Source organism: Medicago sativa, chromosome 6 (assembly GCF_051527215.1).
Source record: "Medicago sativa cultivar Bolivia chromosome 6, Bolivia_mono, whole genome shotgun sequence".
NCBI classification, from domain to species: domain Eukaryota; kingdom Viridiplantae; phylum Streptophyta; class Magnoliopsida; order Fabales; family Fabaceae; genus Medicago; species Medicago sativa.
Window position 1 is genome coordinate 87,797,922 of NC_140754.1, and position 16,475 is coordinate 87,814,396.

The 16,475-nt window shown below is 34.4% G+C and overlaps 2 protein-coding genes and 1 pseudogene across 11 annotated transcripts in view; all 3 read left to right on the forward strand.

Annotated features, from left to right (window-relative positions):
* The first annotated feature begins 2,089 nt into the window (after positions 1–2,089).
* On the forward strand, positions 2,090–7,334 carry LOC146917864 (uncharacterized). 7 transcript variants are annotated; one of them, XR_015013514.1, is made up of 3 exons: positions 2,090–3,570; positions 4,779–4,992; positions 6,512–7,334. XR_015013514.1 is itself a non-coding variant. In XM_085716625.1 (2 exons), the coding sequence occupies exon 1, from the start codon at positions 2,104–2,106 to the stop codon at positions 3,526–3,528; it is 1,425 nt and encodes a 474-aa protein (XP_085572751.1). In that variant the 5' UTR covers positions 2,090–2,103; the 3' UTR covers positions 3,529–3,570; positions 4,779–7,334. The 7 variants fall into 7 exon arrangements, 4 of the variants coding, with proteins under 4 accessions (XP_085572751.1, XP_085572750.1, XP_085572752.1 ...); XR_015013513.1 differs by having other exon boundaries at positions 4,782–4,992; XR_015013515.1 differs by having other exon boundaries at positions 4,798–4,992; positions 6,512–6,743.
* A 936-nt stretch (positions 7,335–8,270) lies between these two features.
* On the forward strand, positions 8,271–10,719 carry LOC146917865 (uncharacterized). Of its 3 annotated transcripts, XM_085716623.1 has the most exons (3): positions 8,280–8,416; positions 8,604–10,097; positions 10,256–10,719. In XM_085716623.1, the coding sequence occupies exons 1-2, from the start codon at positions 8,285–8,287 to the stop codon at positions 10,083–10,085; spliced, it is 1,614 nt and encodes a 537-aa protein (XP_085572749.1). In that variant the 5' UTR covers positions 8,280–8,284; the 3' UTR covers positions 10,086–10,097; positions 10,256–10,719. The 3 variants fall into 3 exon arrangements, with proteins under 3 accessions (XP_085572748.1, XP_085572749.1, XP_085572747.1); XM_085716622.1 differs by having other exon boundaries at positions 8,271–10,097; positions 10,249–10,719; XM_085716621.1 differs by having other exon boundaries at positions 8,280–10,097.
* A 3,992-nt stretch (positions 10,720–14,711) lies between these two features.
* Positions 14,712–16,475, forward strand: part of LOC146917866 (uncharacterized) — a 59,284-nt pseudogene continuing 57,520 nt past the window's right edge. The window contains exon 1 of the transcript XR_015013521.1: positions 14,712–16,446. The product of XR_015013521.1 is annotated as an uncharacterized LOC146917866 (transcript). The remainder of the gene's footprint in view (positions 16,447–16,475) is intronic.

The following is a 16,475-nucleotide window of genomic DNA, read 5'->3' on the forward strand; positions in this document are numbered from 1 at the left end:
AAAAGTCATAACATAATTAATTGTGACAAGGGTAAAATTGGACAAACAATACCAACAATTCTAAAACATCAAATATTTTGAAATAAAACTTAAGAGCTAAAACATCAAATAAAAAGGAATGGAGGGAGTATGTGATTTTCAAAATCATGATTAATGAAATTAATTAATTAGTAATTCAATCCTAATATACCTATGAATCAAACTCAATAAGTCATTCACCATGACTTATGGAACATTAAAAATATGACAGAATACCGACGCATTTTCCTCATATAGTACATGTATACAACAACAACAACCAAGTCTTATCCCACTAAACCCACTTGGGTTGGCCTGATGATATTGGCTTGGGATCTGGGGGTGTGCTCCTCCTCGAGGTCTCAGGTTCGATTCTCTCCAGTGTCAATTTGGGTGGGCTAATTTAGCTTTTTCAAAAAAAAGTCTTATCCCACTAAGTAGAGTCGGCTCATATAGTACATGTATAATTATTTATTTTATTATAATCATATAAAATATCTTAGCTTCATTTGCGTCACTTGTATAATAAGGTTAAGGGAAATGTTAACCAGTGCCCTGGGGCACTAGTTAAGGATGCTAAAAGAAGAAATTCTAAGTCAAAAAAGATACTTTTTAAGGGGAGAGGATTGTCTCCAGTAAGTTTTTCTCCTGTTTTCTCCTGTGAACAAATCTCTGCCCTTCATTCAATTTAATGACAAATCAATGGCCAGAAATAAAAACCCTTAAATTGTGTGTCCTTTTGGTGAACAAGTCTGGTTTTGTGTCAGTTTTCTCCTTTTTCTTCTTCCTTTTTATCCACCACCAGCATCATACATCACAATCAAACCAACTACTAATAATCCAATGGAACCATCAATTTTTATTTTCTCTAGTTGATTGACAAATCGTAGAAATTGAAAGTTAGACTAAAACTTTTGCAGAATCACATTTCTATTGCAGATTTACAGGCAGGGTCTTAATATAATAACAACAAACATTATTGCAAATTGCAATGACAATAGCAGCCTCAAGGATAGCATATTTGGAAGTGGTGTATGATTAATGGTGGTACTGACGGCAACGGCGACTGAAGAGCACAAAACGGCGACGACAACGGCGACTGAAGAGCACAAAACGGCGACAGAGACTGAAGCGCCACCTGATGATGACTAATGGAGCAACATAGATGGAGTTTGGTTGTTGTTATTGGAGAAGATGAAGCAGTACAGATGCAAAGACGTGAAAAGGGAGTTGACCCAAAAGGACACACAATTTAAGAGTTTTTATTTCTGGCCATTGATTTGTCATTAAATTAAATGAAGGGCAGAGATTTGTTCACAGGAGAAAACAGGAGAAAAACTTACTGGAGACAATCCTCTCCCCTTTTTAAGTTTTTAATGCATTGATTACACAAATATCAATGCAAATATTACTATATTTGCTTCCTTAACCAGTCCCCCGGGGGCACTGGTTAACATGACCCCGGACCTTGCATATTTTATGCATTGTCCCAACGAACTGAGCTAAGCTCACGACGACAGACAAGTTTAGAACATATTAAAGGTTTATTTGCTAAAATTCAGAATTTTTTAACATTAAATGAATTAAATATGAATTTTTTTTAAAGGAAAAAAGTTTAAGTTAGAAGTAACAAAAATTTGGATGTAGAGATCAAATTTTGAGATAATTTTTGACGGAGGAACTTAAGTAATGTTTTTAACACAAATGCAAAAAAATTGTTCAAAAACTTGGTTTAAACATAATCAAACAAATTTGAATTTATTAGGAGACTAAAAAAACTATTAAAATTAAATGAAGACTAAACTTAGAAAATCCTAATTTTATAGGAACCAAAACCATATCTAAGCCTATGATATGTGTAACTCTAGTCTCTAAACTAGTTACATTTTTTAAGATAGTATTTAAACTATTTGACAAAAAACATATTTTTATACTAATAACAAAAAAATATAAAAAAATAAAACAAAATTGTTCAACCGGTGGACCCCAGCTTGTCAAAGAGTGGTAGAGTCCTAAACATCTCCCTCCAAGATTCTGCCAATATGTTTTCTCAAAAAAAAAAAAAAAAAAAAAGATTCTGCCAATATGTGTTCTTCTTCACTCTTCAGGTACGTTGTTCCTCTTTTCAATAAAACAAACCCTAATTTCATTCACTTTCTTCGCTTCTCTTCTTCACCTTCAACCATATACACTCAATTCCACAATAATCTTCATCACGAAAACGTTATTTCCCGATTCAATCGCTTAATCAATCAGATTCCAACCCCACCCATAAGCCAATTCGCCAGAATCTTAGCTTCCCTTGCCCTTTCCAATCGTTACTCCATTGCTCTTTCCTTTCATCAAAAACTTCACTTTAAAGGAATTAAACCCGATTTATTCACTTACAATGTACTCATCAATTGTTTTTCTCAACTGGGTCATACCCATTTTGCTTTTTCCTTATTTGCCAATATTCTCAAAAGGGGTTATTGCCCCGATATCGTAACGATAAATACACTCATCAACGGTCTTTGTCTTAAAGGTGAGGCTCGTAAAGCGTTGAACTTTTATGAGAAAGTGGTAGCATTGGGGTTTCAGCTGGATCGAGTTAGTTATGAGACGTTGATCAATGGGTTATGTAAGGTAGGAGAAACAAGAGCAGCGTTACGGTTGCTGAGAGAAGTTAATGAGAAAATAGTTCAGTATGATGTGATAATGTATACCACGATTATTAATGGTTTGTGTAAAGATAAGCTTGTTAATGATGCGTTTGATTTGTATACTGAAATGGTTGCTAAGAGAGTTTTTCCGGATGTTTTTACTTATAATGCGATGATTTATGGTTTTTGTGTTGTGGGTCGGTTGAAAGATGCTATTGGTTTGTTTAATGATATGAAATTGGAAAATGTTGACGCGGATGAGTATACGTTTAATACGTTGGTTGGTGCTTTTTGCAAGGAGGGAAATGTGAGAGAAGGTAAAGCCGTGGTTGCGGTGATGATGAAAGAATGTGTGAAACCTGATGTTATTACTTATAACTCTTTAATGGATGGATATTGTCTGGTTAAAGAAGTGGGCAAGGCTAAGAATATATTCAACACTATGGTTCAGAGGGGAGTGACTGCAAATGTTCGGAGCTACAGTATCATGATTAATGGATTTTATAAGGTTAAAATGATGGATGAAGCAATGAATCTCTTCCGAGAAATGCATTGTAAAGAAATAATTCCTGATGCGATAGCTTATAGCTCCCTTATTGATGGTTTTTGCAAATCGGGGAGAATCTCACAGGCTTTGGAGCTTGTTGATGAGATGCATAATAAAGGTCAACCGCCTAATATAATTACTTACAATTCTATCTTGTATGCTTTATGCAAAAAGAATCACGTTGACAAGACAATTGACTTGTTAAGAAAAATTAAAGAAAAGGGTATTCAACCAGATGCATACACGCACACTATTCTTACTAATGGATTGTGTAAAGATGGAAGACTAGAGGAAGCACGAGAGGTTTTTCCAGATCTTTAATCTTTTGATTAAAGCTACCGTCTAGATGAAAATTGAATCTAGGTAAGATGGTTCTCTTTTGTTACACATTGTTATTGTTATTTTGAATTTATATTTTAACTTTATGCCATCATTTCACTTTTTGTAGTTACCCTGCCTAATGAGAAACAAACTTTTGTGATTGTTGTTTTTGCTTGTCGAGTGTGTTTATACTTAAAAAAAAGGGGATATCAGTGAGTTTCAACTTGAGGGGAAGTGGTAGAATATAATAGTTAGTGTTGTCATGGAAATATTGTCGGGTTGGGATTTTACAGATTATAGATGCCAATATCTTATTCTCAACAGATCTGAAATTTAGGTCAATACCATCTGCATTATAAAGAATGGAACTCACATCTCCTTGTGTTGCACAATAATAGTTTAAAATCTGCATCTGAACTCGGTGAATTGTAGCAGAAGTTGGTTTCCATTACTATAATTGCAATAATTTTCATAATCACAATGTAGGTTTGAGTTCGTTTCCACCAAAATCTCTGCTATCTGCTAGAGTAATACTACAATTTCAAGAAACTAGATTGTAAAATTGACTCTGTTGGATAGAGTTCCTCTTTTCCATCAGCATTGTTGATCCCTTGAATGCGGTACATTTTGAAAATGGGTTTTCTTTTGAACTTTTCCTGTTTTCAAATTTATAAATATAATTTATTGTATTCTCTACATCATCCTTATTAAAGAAGTAACCTGTTTTTGGCTTGGCTTATGTGTGTAATACTTGAAACGATTTTTTGTGTATGTATATTATGAACTTTATCATAAAAACTCATGCCTCTAGATATTGATTGCGTCCTAGAAATTTGACTTTACAAGTGCTTACATTCTATCCTACATCAAGGAAGCAAGTGTCATGGTCATATAAAAGTACAAACCAAAAGTAATTGTATATTCATCTACAAATGGTGGCTCAAATCCGATTCTTGTTATGGTTGAGATTATAACATAATTTATTTGTCTGGTATTGGAAGTGTAGAACAAGGGTCACTTTCTATTTTTGCTTGTGCAGGGTACTTAGTTTTGATTTCCATCAAATTGTATCAAACTCTTGACTATAGTGTGTTTAGTAGTACTTGTGCTCAACATCTCAATAAATTTTAGTGTGTTTCTTAATTAAGATTTCAATATAGTATTTAATTGCTTCTTACCTTAATTTAAAAATAGTTTGAAGTAATTAAAACTAAGAGCATGGTCTAATGAGAATTAGGTAACTAATTAAGTAGGAAGTTGCTGAACCAGAATCTATTGCATGGGAAGCTAAGGAAGTTCCTTTCATTCGACATCAACGCCAGCACGAGTTCGGTCTAGGTAGGGGGGAAGATGTTCACTCAAAGGGATCTTGTGCATGGTAACCCGTATTGACTGTTGCATGAAATGTGAGGGGTTTCTTACTTCAATTCCAGCCTTCTAGGGTGCCTTATCTCAAGATATTTGGTAATAACCCATGTCTGAGCCTGGAAATTAAGGTTTAATGTTATTTCTGGGGATTTGGATCCTCTCCTTCTCCCTCCTTCTCCAATTTGTGTCTTTCTGCTGGATATTTGGATTTATATTGTAAAAACATTAGAATGCAAAAAGCCTTTTATCAATGAGCAACACACTATAAAAACAATGTCTTGTTCTTTCATTGCATGAAATCTGAAAGTGCATGTTAGAATCTGCTATGTCCTGTTCTGTGATTTCTCTGTATAAATTCAGTAGGAGACTCAATTTTTGGAAAAGTTGTGAGCATGAGAATAGAAAGTTCACACGTGTGTTTGGTGCAGATCGGTAGTAAGGAATAATATGATAAGAATTCAAATATGAGCTCTGTTTCTGCTGGATAATTGGTTTTCTGCATACTGAATGAATTAACCAAGTAGGATTCATCAAATTAGCATGAAACTTATGTGCTGTCATTAACTGCATTGCCTTAGGATTTCAATAGTAAATTTGCACAATATGCTTGACAACATGTTTATAAAGGCTTCAAATCATAGTTATCAACTTTTGAAAGAACTTCCCTTGAAAAAAAAAACTTTTGAAAGAACTTCACGAGCATTACATTCAAGGGTGATGCTACCTCTGTTGAAATTAAAATGATTCATTTGTTTTGTTGAAAGGTATATTTGTAGTACGGGATAGAAAATCCACAGTTGTGTCAAGGAAACCCTTATTGGATAATCTTCTCACTGATTTATATAAGTTTATATGTTGAGGGTATTGACATGTCATTGAGTTTGTTTTGTTTTGATTTAAGCTACACTTTTGCATTTTCTTTTCAGTTTTTTTTTTTTTTTACCTTGCATCTTCTTTGAGAATTTTTTTGTTGTTCAAGAACTATAAGTTTTTGGTTTTGCTACATTTGTGTTATTGCTTGAAGAGTTAAAAGTTGTCTTTGTAGAAACACGTTAACATACAAAATAAGAGAAGTGCCAACAAACATAGATGAAATTAGAAACAAACACAAAGGTTAGGCCACTGTAGCATACTTTCACTATGGCATCCATGGTTTGATTAGACAAAGACATTATCTTCTGCTGTTAAACTTGGATGAACCACTATTCAGAGAGTTTTCATATGTATTTAAAGTAGAGTTTGTTTATCATGTGCTGTTGTAAATTTTGTAGGCTAAAATTTAATTTTCCTGAGACAAACACTTCCAGGATTTGTTTGATACCGTTTACTTTTATGAATCAGAAGTATCAAAATAGAATGAAAAATGATTATTTATGTTGCAGTTATTGTCTTACCCATTTTGCTTGTTCTGGTTAGAAACACCAGCTGAAAATATACATGATGTTACTAGCCACTATTTCTGAACTAACGTTATTTTAATTGTAATATAGATAGATATTCCACTTATAACAGGTGTGTAATTTGCATGGACGATATTACATTTATGATTGATATGAAGCTTGAATTTTTGTCAAAATGAGAAAGGAAGTTGATTTGACACTTTGGTGTCGACTAGGTAAATATGATGGATGGAATATAGCATTGGATATGGTAATAGCTAAACCGTGATTCTGGCTTATGGAAGAATTTGGTACAGCTGTGGCCTCACATGTGTTCTATGATTTGCTGGATTGTTTGAAATGGAGCTTGTGTTCGTGCGGGATGACTGTTGGTTGGATAGAGGATTTCGGTTTAAAGATGGTGAAAATAGTAAAACCATCAGATATGCTAGACTGCAAGCCTACTGAGTTGGTGGATTTTGATGGTGAGTGGTGATTGAATTAATTGCAAAAGTTTAGAAGAACTCACAAACCACCGGACGTACAGATTTGAACAAACTCGGAACGTAACACCTTGATGATAGAATGACAATGACAATACAATAAAGAGAAGATGGAGGGGTTTTTTGTGTGTGAATCACCGGAAACAGATCGTCTCCTGTGTTTTCCATCCAGCTCCTAATCCAACAGGCGAGGAGTTTTAAAGGAAAAATATAAAAATAGAAAAGTTGTCTTAAAGGGAGACCAACGGTTGAGATTGCAGCAGAATTGGCAACATGAGAGGATCCGGATCCGTGAATCACCTCCTAGAAGTTTGCAGCAGAATTGAACATGATGATTCAAAACAAAACAAAACAAAATTGGGAAAAGGGAAAAGGATGCATGATTTGTGGAAGAAAATGAGTGAGAAATCTGAAGAAAGATATTATATCATTAAGTTTAAGGATATAGTTATTGTTGTTACTGATTTGTTGTAATGTTAGAGATAGATTAGTATCTTTCATAAATTGTTGGTACTTCTCAATTCAATTTTCACTCTCTTTTGCTCTTTAAGAAAAAGAATACCTCTCCTTTGAACTTGAAGCACAATAGTTACCCTTAATAATTTTTTAATAGGTGTGACTGACCTAAAGTTTTAGCAATTTATTCCAACACACAGAAATTTGATTGGTTTATTATCATATTTTAGTGTGATATTTCGTTTGAAAGTGTAAAAATGAAAGTAATTTGATAAGGTTATTTTGGTCGTCTCAAAGATTAAATCTCAAAACTCCCAATTTACTGCAAAAACTTTGTATGTAATAAAATAAGTCTTTTTTCATCATGTATCTTTTGAATCCTGTTTCTTGTTGTGAGACTTTAAAATAAGTCTTTTTTAACATAATATTATGGTTATCTGGTCATAGAACATGTTTTATTGGAATACAAGGCAAAACAAGGGGGAAAAAAAAGCAAGACTAAAACATAACCAGCAAAACCAAAAGGGCTCTAACGTTGGGCAAATTGAAACCGTGATCAGAGGCGGATCTGGACTCCTAGTGATGCAATTTTTTTTCCTTCAAATAATTAAATAATACTAAATTTAATAAGAAGTTATATTAAAAATAGTTGCAGCAGGATACCCGTGCATACGGACGAGTGAACACGTTGCGTTCTTTTTTTGAAAAGCAAGTCGCAGTTGCATAAAAATTAAAAAAGTAGATCTCTTAATTGATATATGAATAAAAATATAAACATATATACAAATTATACAAAAAATTATTTTCGTATTAAATATGAGTAAGAATATAGACATGTGTATAAATTAAAAAAAAAAATCGGTATTCGTATTAATATATAGACACATGTATAAATTACAAAAAAAAAAAGTATCGTTATTAATATATGAGTAAAAATATAGACACGTGTATAAAATTCATTTGTTAATTTGAAGAAAATGTCTTGCTTTTTGTTATTTTTTTTAAATAAAAGGTGACACATGATGTGGTCGACAATATCACATGACACTCATGAGTGTTACAGCTGCACACATTATTCAACAGTTCATTTGCAGAAAACCTAATTACATATCTCATTTCAAATTCATTTGCGGAGGACACAACAATGTTTCGCTCTTCTTCTTCTTCTTCGATGTTGCTGAGGTACAATCTTGTTCCTATTTCTCTCTTTGTTCCAATAAAGTTTCATCCTTTTCAATTTTCGAAAAACACCCATTTCTATTTCATTCCTTATTTTTCCTTCTCCTTTTCAACAATATTCCCTCAATTCCATAATAACAATGATGATGTTGATGATTCTGTTTCATTGTTCTATCGCTTGCTTCGTCAGAATCCCACTCCTCCCGACATCGAATTTGGTAAGATTTTAGGTTCCCTTGTCAAATCCAAACATTACCACACTGTTCTTTCCCTTTCTCAGCAAATGGAATTTAAGGGAATTAAACTTGACTTAGTCAATTGCAACATTCTCATCAATTCTTTCTGCCAATTAGGTCACATCCCTTTTGCTTTTTCTGTTTTGGCTAAGATTCTTAAAATGGGTTGTCATCCCAATACCATAACATTGAATACACTCATCAATGGTCTCTGTCTCAAAGGTCAGATCCATCAAGCATTGCACTTTCATGATAAGATTATTGCAATGGGATTTCAATTGGACCAAGTTGGTTATGGAACCTTGATTAATGGGTTGTGTAAAGTTGGTGAAACAAAAGCAGCCCTTGAATTGCTCCGACGAGTTGATGGAAAATTGGTTCAGCCTAATGTGGTAATGTACACTACGATTATTGATAGTATGTGTAAAGATAAACTTGTTAATCATGCTTTTGATTTATATTCTGAAATGGTTTCTAAGAGAATTTCCCCTAATGTTTTCACTTACAATGCTTTGATTAGTGGCTTTTGCATTGTTGGTAAATTGAATGATGCAATTGGTTTGTTCAATAAAATGACATCGGAAAACATCAACCCGGATGTGTATACCTTTAATATATTGGTTGATGGATTTTGTAAGGAAGGAAGGGTGAAAGAAGCTAACAATGTGCTATCTATGATGATGAAACAAGGCATTAAACCTAATGTTGTTACCTATAACTCTTTAATGGATGGATATTGCCTAGTTAAAGAAGTGAATAAGGCTAAGAGTATGTTCAACACTATGGCTCAGGGGGGAGTGAATCATGATATTCAGAGTTACAATATCTTGATTAATGGGTTTTGTAAGATTAAAATGACGGATGAAGCCATGAATCTTTTAAAAGAAATGCATTGCAGAAAAATTATTCCTAATGTGGTAACTTACAATTCCCTTATTGATGGTTTGTGTAAATCGGGGAAAATCTCTTATGCTTTGAAGCTAGTCGATGAGATGCATGATAAAGGCCAACCACCTAATATGATTACTTACAATTCTATATTGGATGCTTTATGCAAAAACCATCAGGTTGACAAGGCAATTGCGTTGTTAACAAAGATGAAAGACGAAGGAATTCAGCCAGATATGTGTACATACACTATTCTTATTGATGGATTGTGTAAAGGTGGAAGACTAGAGGATGCACAAAATATTTTTGAGGATCTTTTGGTCAAAGGCTATAATATAACCGTCAACACATATACCGTTATGATCCATGGGTTTTGTAACAAGGGCTTGTTTGATGAAGCATTGGCTTTGTTGTCAAAAATGAAAGACAATAGTTGCATTCCAAATGCCGTAACTTATGAAATAATCATCCGTTCTCTGTTTGATAACGATGAAAATGATAAAGCGGAGAAACTTCTTCGTGAAATGATTACGAAAGGCCTATTGTAAGACTGAAACTAGGTAAGATGTATTCTATTTATCTGTTGTTATATTGTATTTATATTTAAGCATCTAGAGTGTACTAAGTTATGAAAGTCGCACCTAATTTTGATAAATGACTGTATATAATCATGGAGTGAAATTAAAATAAACTTATTTTTTTTTGTATGAGGTTGCAGAAATTTCGAAATCTGCATGATGTGTACTTTTCAGATGTTTGCCTCTAAGGAAAGGTGAAGAGAAGTAATGAAAGGCTAATAGTGATCTGTAAAGTCTAAGGAGGACTGGTTTTCCCCCCTCCAGTTCCTTATGAAATGCTAGTATTTTGGAATTGACATTGTACATTGCAGAAGAGATTGTTATTTATTTTTACACAATTTTGTAGTATGTTAGTACCTAGGGAGGAATGCTTTTCCCCTCTCCAATACTTTATGAGATGCTAGTATAAATAGGTAGTCACTATGTATGAGTGGATGTGCATTCTCTGATTTTTGGGCACATTTTGCATTGATGGGAAAAGGTTCAACATTATCTGAGTATCATTGTTATTGAATACCTCATTTCCCACAGTTATGCAAAGCTATTTTGATTTGCGAAAGGTAAGTTTGAACATGGTGCTGAATCCAAGTCTGAGCTTTTGAAAGGTCTGTCATATTCTGCATATACCTATTTCTTGAATACGGTTCATGGTCATTATCTTTGATGAAACATTTGTATATCTAGTATCTTCTCTTGATATACCTTAATATGATGAATGGTTTAGGATGGCCGCACCTGCACACTTTTTAAATAATGACAGCATATCATATTCATGAGTATGGTTCATGATTCGCCTTTTAAAAATACGTGTTATCATTTTTTGAAATATCTATTTTGGTTGATGGCCTCAGCTGCACACTTAGACTTCTAGGCCAGCAACAACTGTGATTTGATATGCGTTTTGGTGAGGTTTGCAATAGAAAAGTTGAGTATTGTTGAAACCTGTTTTGTGTGGTTGTGTTAGGCTCAACCACAATTTTTAAGATGATATCATAGTCTCTCCATTTATGTTCATGAACAAAGCCCAATTGTGCTGGTCGTGATGGGGTGAGTTAAAGAGTCTCACATCAGACAAAATATGGCATGAACGTTTGTTTATAAATGGGGGAAATCCTCACCTCACAAACCGGTTTTGGGAGGATGAGTTAGGCCCCAATTTCAACATGGTATCAAAGCCGGGTTTATGATTGCATTGTGGGAATTGGATCCAGGCGTGAGGGTGGGTGTTGAAGTTGGTTTTGAAGTTGTTTGTAGTTTATTATTAGATTGAGTGTATAAATATGCTTGGGATGAGATCCAAGCTTATTTACCAGGCACCTATTCGAGATATTTTCTCATATTTCAGTTTCTGTTTTTCTTTCCTTCACTGCCTAAAACTAAAATCCTATTATTTGGATACTTTTAACAATTTGGGGGCCTTTGTAGGAACCCATGTCACCTCTGTGGCTATGAAAAAACAATTCTTTCTCACACCAATTGTTTTTCACACACCAATTGTTTTACACTGTTATGTTTAGGCTATGAAAAAACAATTTTACTAATCTTTGATGATCCAGAGGAGTAGAAATCTGAAACATTAAATTTGTCTCAATATTCGTAGTTTCTGCACTATGTATTTGCTAGAGAAACTTGAACCTGTTTGCTTTGTAATTGCTGCCCTCTTGTTGTTAGTCTAGTAACAGTTTTATATGGTGACTACCCCATACCTCATTTGGGTATCCATTCTTAAAAAAGGACTTGGACTTTATAATAAGTAAGTACACTAGCGAGTATATTTTTACTTTTCCACCTGTTGTTGCAGATAGAGTCATTTCCGATAGCTCGATGATGCTACATATGTCCTTTACTTTTCCTCCTGGAACCTTCCTAACTGACCATTTGATGGGCCATGATAGTAGCAGTAGTCCCAGCCACAATCCTTTAGATAAGGATGTCATTGAGGTGATCTTGTTTGGTTTAGAAACTTCATTTTTAGAGGGCATGAAAGTTTTAACCGTTAACCATAATTGTCAAATTCTATATCTATTAAAAGAAGTTTTGCTTCACTAGTTTTTGTTTTATGTTGAAATCAGTTCCTTGATGAGTAATATATGTCCAAGAGGAACATTGATTCCAAACCTAGTCTAACGTGTTTAAAACTCATAGACTCTTGATACAAAATTTGGAAACCTAACTTTTAGAATCCCAATATACATTATTGAAAATGAAATACTCCCTCCGGTCTTTATTATAAGAAGAAAAACCAAAAAACATCAATACCAATACCATCATCAATTGTTGTAACTTTATAAACATTTTTACAAATATACCCTTATAGAATGTTGTGAAAACATTAAATGCATCCACTAATTGAAAAAAGACAATCATTAAATGAGGGATAAAAAAGTCTTTTAAACAAAAACTACGCCTTAAATGTTGTGACTTTTTCTTATAATTAGGACCAAAATATTTTTTGAAAATTTTCTTATATTAAGGACCGAGGGAGTACACATTTTTATCTTTTTATGCTTAATATTTTGAAACTTCCCAAACTTTGTTGTGTTAATGGTTTGAAACACCAATGGATATTATTTTTCAACATGTGGATCAAACCGTCTTTACAAGTAATTTAAAGAATTACTATAGGATAGGATGATAAACATTAGTAATATGTTTTATTTATTTTATTTGTAACAAGGAAACCTAACTTTGAGGTTCCCAATAAACATACATTATTGAAAGAGAAATGCATATATTCATATCTATTTACGCATTATTATAGAGAAGCTTTCATCAAGCTTTTTGAAATTTAACTTTAAGAGGAACGTCACTTAAAGCCAAACGCCTATTTCCATTTTCATCAACAAACACTCCAACGTCCTATATATGTTTTGGGAAGCACTTGGGTGACATAATGTCACCGTGACATTAAATCTGGGTCACATAACACACATTGTCACACAACATCTGGGCCATACAACACATACAACACATCTGGGTCACACAACACAACACCTTTGTGTGGCCCAGATTTAATGTCACGGTGACATTATGTCACCCAAGTATTTTCCGTATGTTTTCACATTTTTAACAAAGGCCAAAATTTTGACGAGATGTGTTACAATTGGTCATTATAATAGTGAGTCCATTTAAAGACTCACCGGATTTTTAAAGGAATATAGTAAGTGTTCTTTATGCATTGTCTCTCAATTGATAATATATATTCTAGTCAAAGAAATGATTTGAACGCATATAGGTTTTGAAGAAAACTTCTTATTGACTTGGTTCGTTTGTTAGTTTACCAGAGTAATATGTGGTACCAATGTAACCAATGAGTCTATTCCCTTGTGATTAAGCCTGCGTATTTCTATTAGAGACAATGTATGACTTTTTTTCAATAAAAATGAAAAATAAATAGAAACTTTTTGTTGCTGACGTAGAATTATAATTTAGTAGTCTAAATCCTAGGGTAGGTTTTTCTGAGTACACTTCAGACACATGGTTGTTTATTTAAGAGGTTTACTTTTTTCGCCCCTATGCCTTTCCTCGCGCGCCCTATTTTTTTTCTTCCAAAAATACCCCGGGTTTGGAATATATAATCCGAACAACTTCCGGAAACTAAATTTGGGACAACCTGATGGATGATGATGCCAGTTTTGAATAGATGGTTTCGGAGAACATAATCCGGAAATTCTGTACAAACTCCGGATTATGTAATCCGAAATGTGTAAATCACCCCGTTGAAAGTCAACAAATGGGGTGGGAAATGATGTTTTTGGATTACATAATCCAGATTGTGTTAAACTGTCCGGATTGTGTAATCCAAACTGCAACAGAACAGAGGCATAAGCCATCTGTTTTGGCTGAGCCTCTGTTTTAGAGCATTTAGCTTGCTTTTAAACAAACATACCATGTCGGTGACCATGTGTTCTAACAGTAAATTCAACTTATAGCATAACAATTATTAACACAACATAATTTTCAAACATAACATTAATCAAATATAATTAAAAATTATCCAAGATTATATAACATTAAAATTATCCAAATGTTACATCATTAAATATTATCCAAGATGTTCAAACATAACATAATAAAAATCAACCCCTAATAACTACACCCGGACCACCGCCACCACCTCTGCCACCCATGCCACCCTCAGTAGCTCCCCGACAACGGTAAACCTTCCCATCGTGCACCTCTTTCAACACATCCTCAAAATGTTGCCATTCCTCAGACCTTCATGACACCAAACCACTGGACATCACACATACACATGGTCTCTGATGCGGCTCATCCTTCCGCTAAGATGTAAGTACCCATGCTCACCATTCCTGAGCAGCAAGCGCATCAAGGACGTCACACTCTGGTGGCCTCGGCACTGGTACCGGCATGTCAAGAAGAATCATGCGTAGATGAGACACCTGGTAAAACCACTCGATGTATCCATCTACTGCCTCAATGCAATGAATTGCACGTTGCCCCAACTGCTAAGGTGTCAGCGCAAGATCAAGAGCATGCTTAAAGCGGAGTGTGATCGCGCCCCAAATTAGTCTCAGGAGGTGCAACCTCAGCGGGATGTCTCGGTATGGTCTGAACCCTCCCAAACAGACGAAGAACCCGCTCCGCATATATGTCACTGTGCGGTCTCCGTATCTAAGCCATTCAGAGAAAAGACTGACTCGCTCAAACAGACGTGCCTCACGATGCTCTCCATATGGGGCCATTACAACGCCACTTAGATCCAGCATATCCAGATGATTTTTGTAGTTGTCTGGTGTGCCCAAACCAGACAGTGGTATAATAACAATGATGATGTTGATGATTCTGTTTCATTGTTCTATCGCTTTCTTCGTCAGAATTCCACTCCTCCCGACATCGAATTTGGTAAGATTTTAGGTTCCCTTGTCAAATCCAAACATTACCACACAGTTCTTTCCCTTTCTCAAAAAATGGAATTTAAGGGAATTAAACTTGACTTTCTCAATTGCAACATTCTCATCAATTCTTTCTGTCAATTGGGTCACATCCCTTTTGCTTTTTCTGTTTTGGCAAAGATTCTCAAAATGGGTTATCATCCCAATACCATAACCTTCACTACACTAATCAAGGGTCTCTTTCTCAAAGGTGACATCCATCAAGCATTGAACTTTCATGATAAGGTGGTAGCGATGGGATTTCAATTCAACCAAATTAGCTATGGGACCTTGATCAATGGCTTATGTAAGGTTGGAGAAACAAAAGCAGCCCTTGAATTGCTCAGACGAGTTAATGGAAAATTGGTTCAGCCTGGTGTGGTAATGTACAATACCATTATTAATGGTATGTGCAAAGGTAAACATGTTAATGATGCTTTTGATTTATATTCTGAAATGGTTTCTAAGAGAATTTCCCTTGATGTTTTCACTTACAATGCTTTAATTAGTGGCCTTTGCATTGTTGGTAAATTGAAAGATGCAATTGATTTGTTTCATAAAATGATATTGGAAAACATTGATCCAAATGTGTATACCTTTAGTATAGTGGTTGATGGATTTTGTAAAGAAGGAAGAGTGAAAGAAGCTAAAAATATGTTAGCTATGATGATGAAACAAGGCATTAAACCTGATGTTTTTACTTATAGCTCTATAATGGATGGATATTGCCTAGTTAAACAAATGAATAAGGCTAAGGGTATATTCAACACTATGTCTCATAGGGGAGTGAATCCTGATATTCACAGCTACAATATCATGATTAACGGGTTTTGTAAGATTAAAAAGGTCGATGAAGCAATGGATCTCTTTAAAGAAATGCATTGCAAAAACATTATTCCTGATGTGGTAACTTACAATTCCCTTATTGATGGTTTGTGTAAATCGGGGAAAATCTCTTATGCTATGAAGCTAGTCGGTGAAATGCATGATAGAGGTCAACACCTAATATAATTACGTACAGTTCTATATTGGATGCTTTATGCAAAAACCATCAGGTTGACAACGCAATTGCATTATTAACAAAATTGAAAGACCAGGGCATTCGGCCAAATATGTACACATACACTATTCTTATTGATGGATTGTGTAAAGGTGGAAGACTATAGGATGCACGAAATATTTTTGAGGATCTTTTGGTCAAAGGCTATAATATAACTGTCCACACATATACCGTTATGATCCATGGGTTTTGTAACAAGGGCTTGTTTGATGAAGCATTGGCTTTGTTGTCAAAAATGAAAGACAATAGTTGCGTTCCAAATGCCGTAACTTATGAAATAATCATCCGTTCTCTGTTTGATAACGATGAAAATGATAAGGCGGAGAAACTTCTTCGTGAAATGATTGCGAGAGGCCTATTGTAAGACTGAAACTAGGTAAGATGTATTCTATTTATCTATTGCTA

What these genes read in the sequence shown, in the direction of transcription:
- LOC146917864 (XM_085716625.1), top strand. Translation starts at nt 2,104, where the DNA reads ATGTGTTCTTCTTCACTCTTCAGGTACGTTGTTCCTCTTTTCAATAAA.
- LOC146917865 (XM_085716622.1), top strand. Translation starts at nt 8,379, where the DNA reads ATGTTTCGCTCTTCTTCTTCTTCTTCGATGTTGCTGAGGTACAATCTT.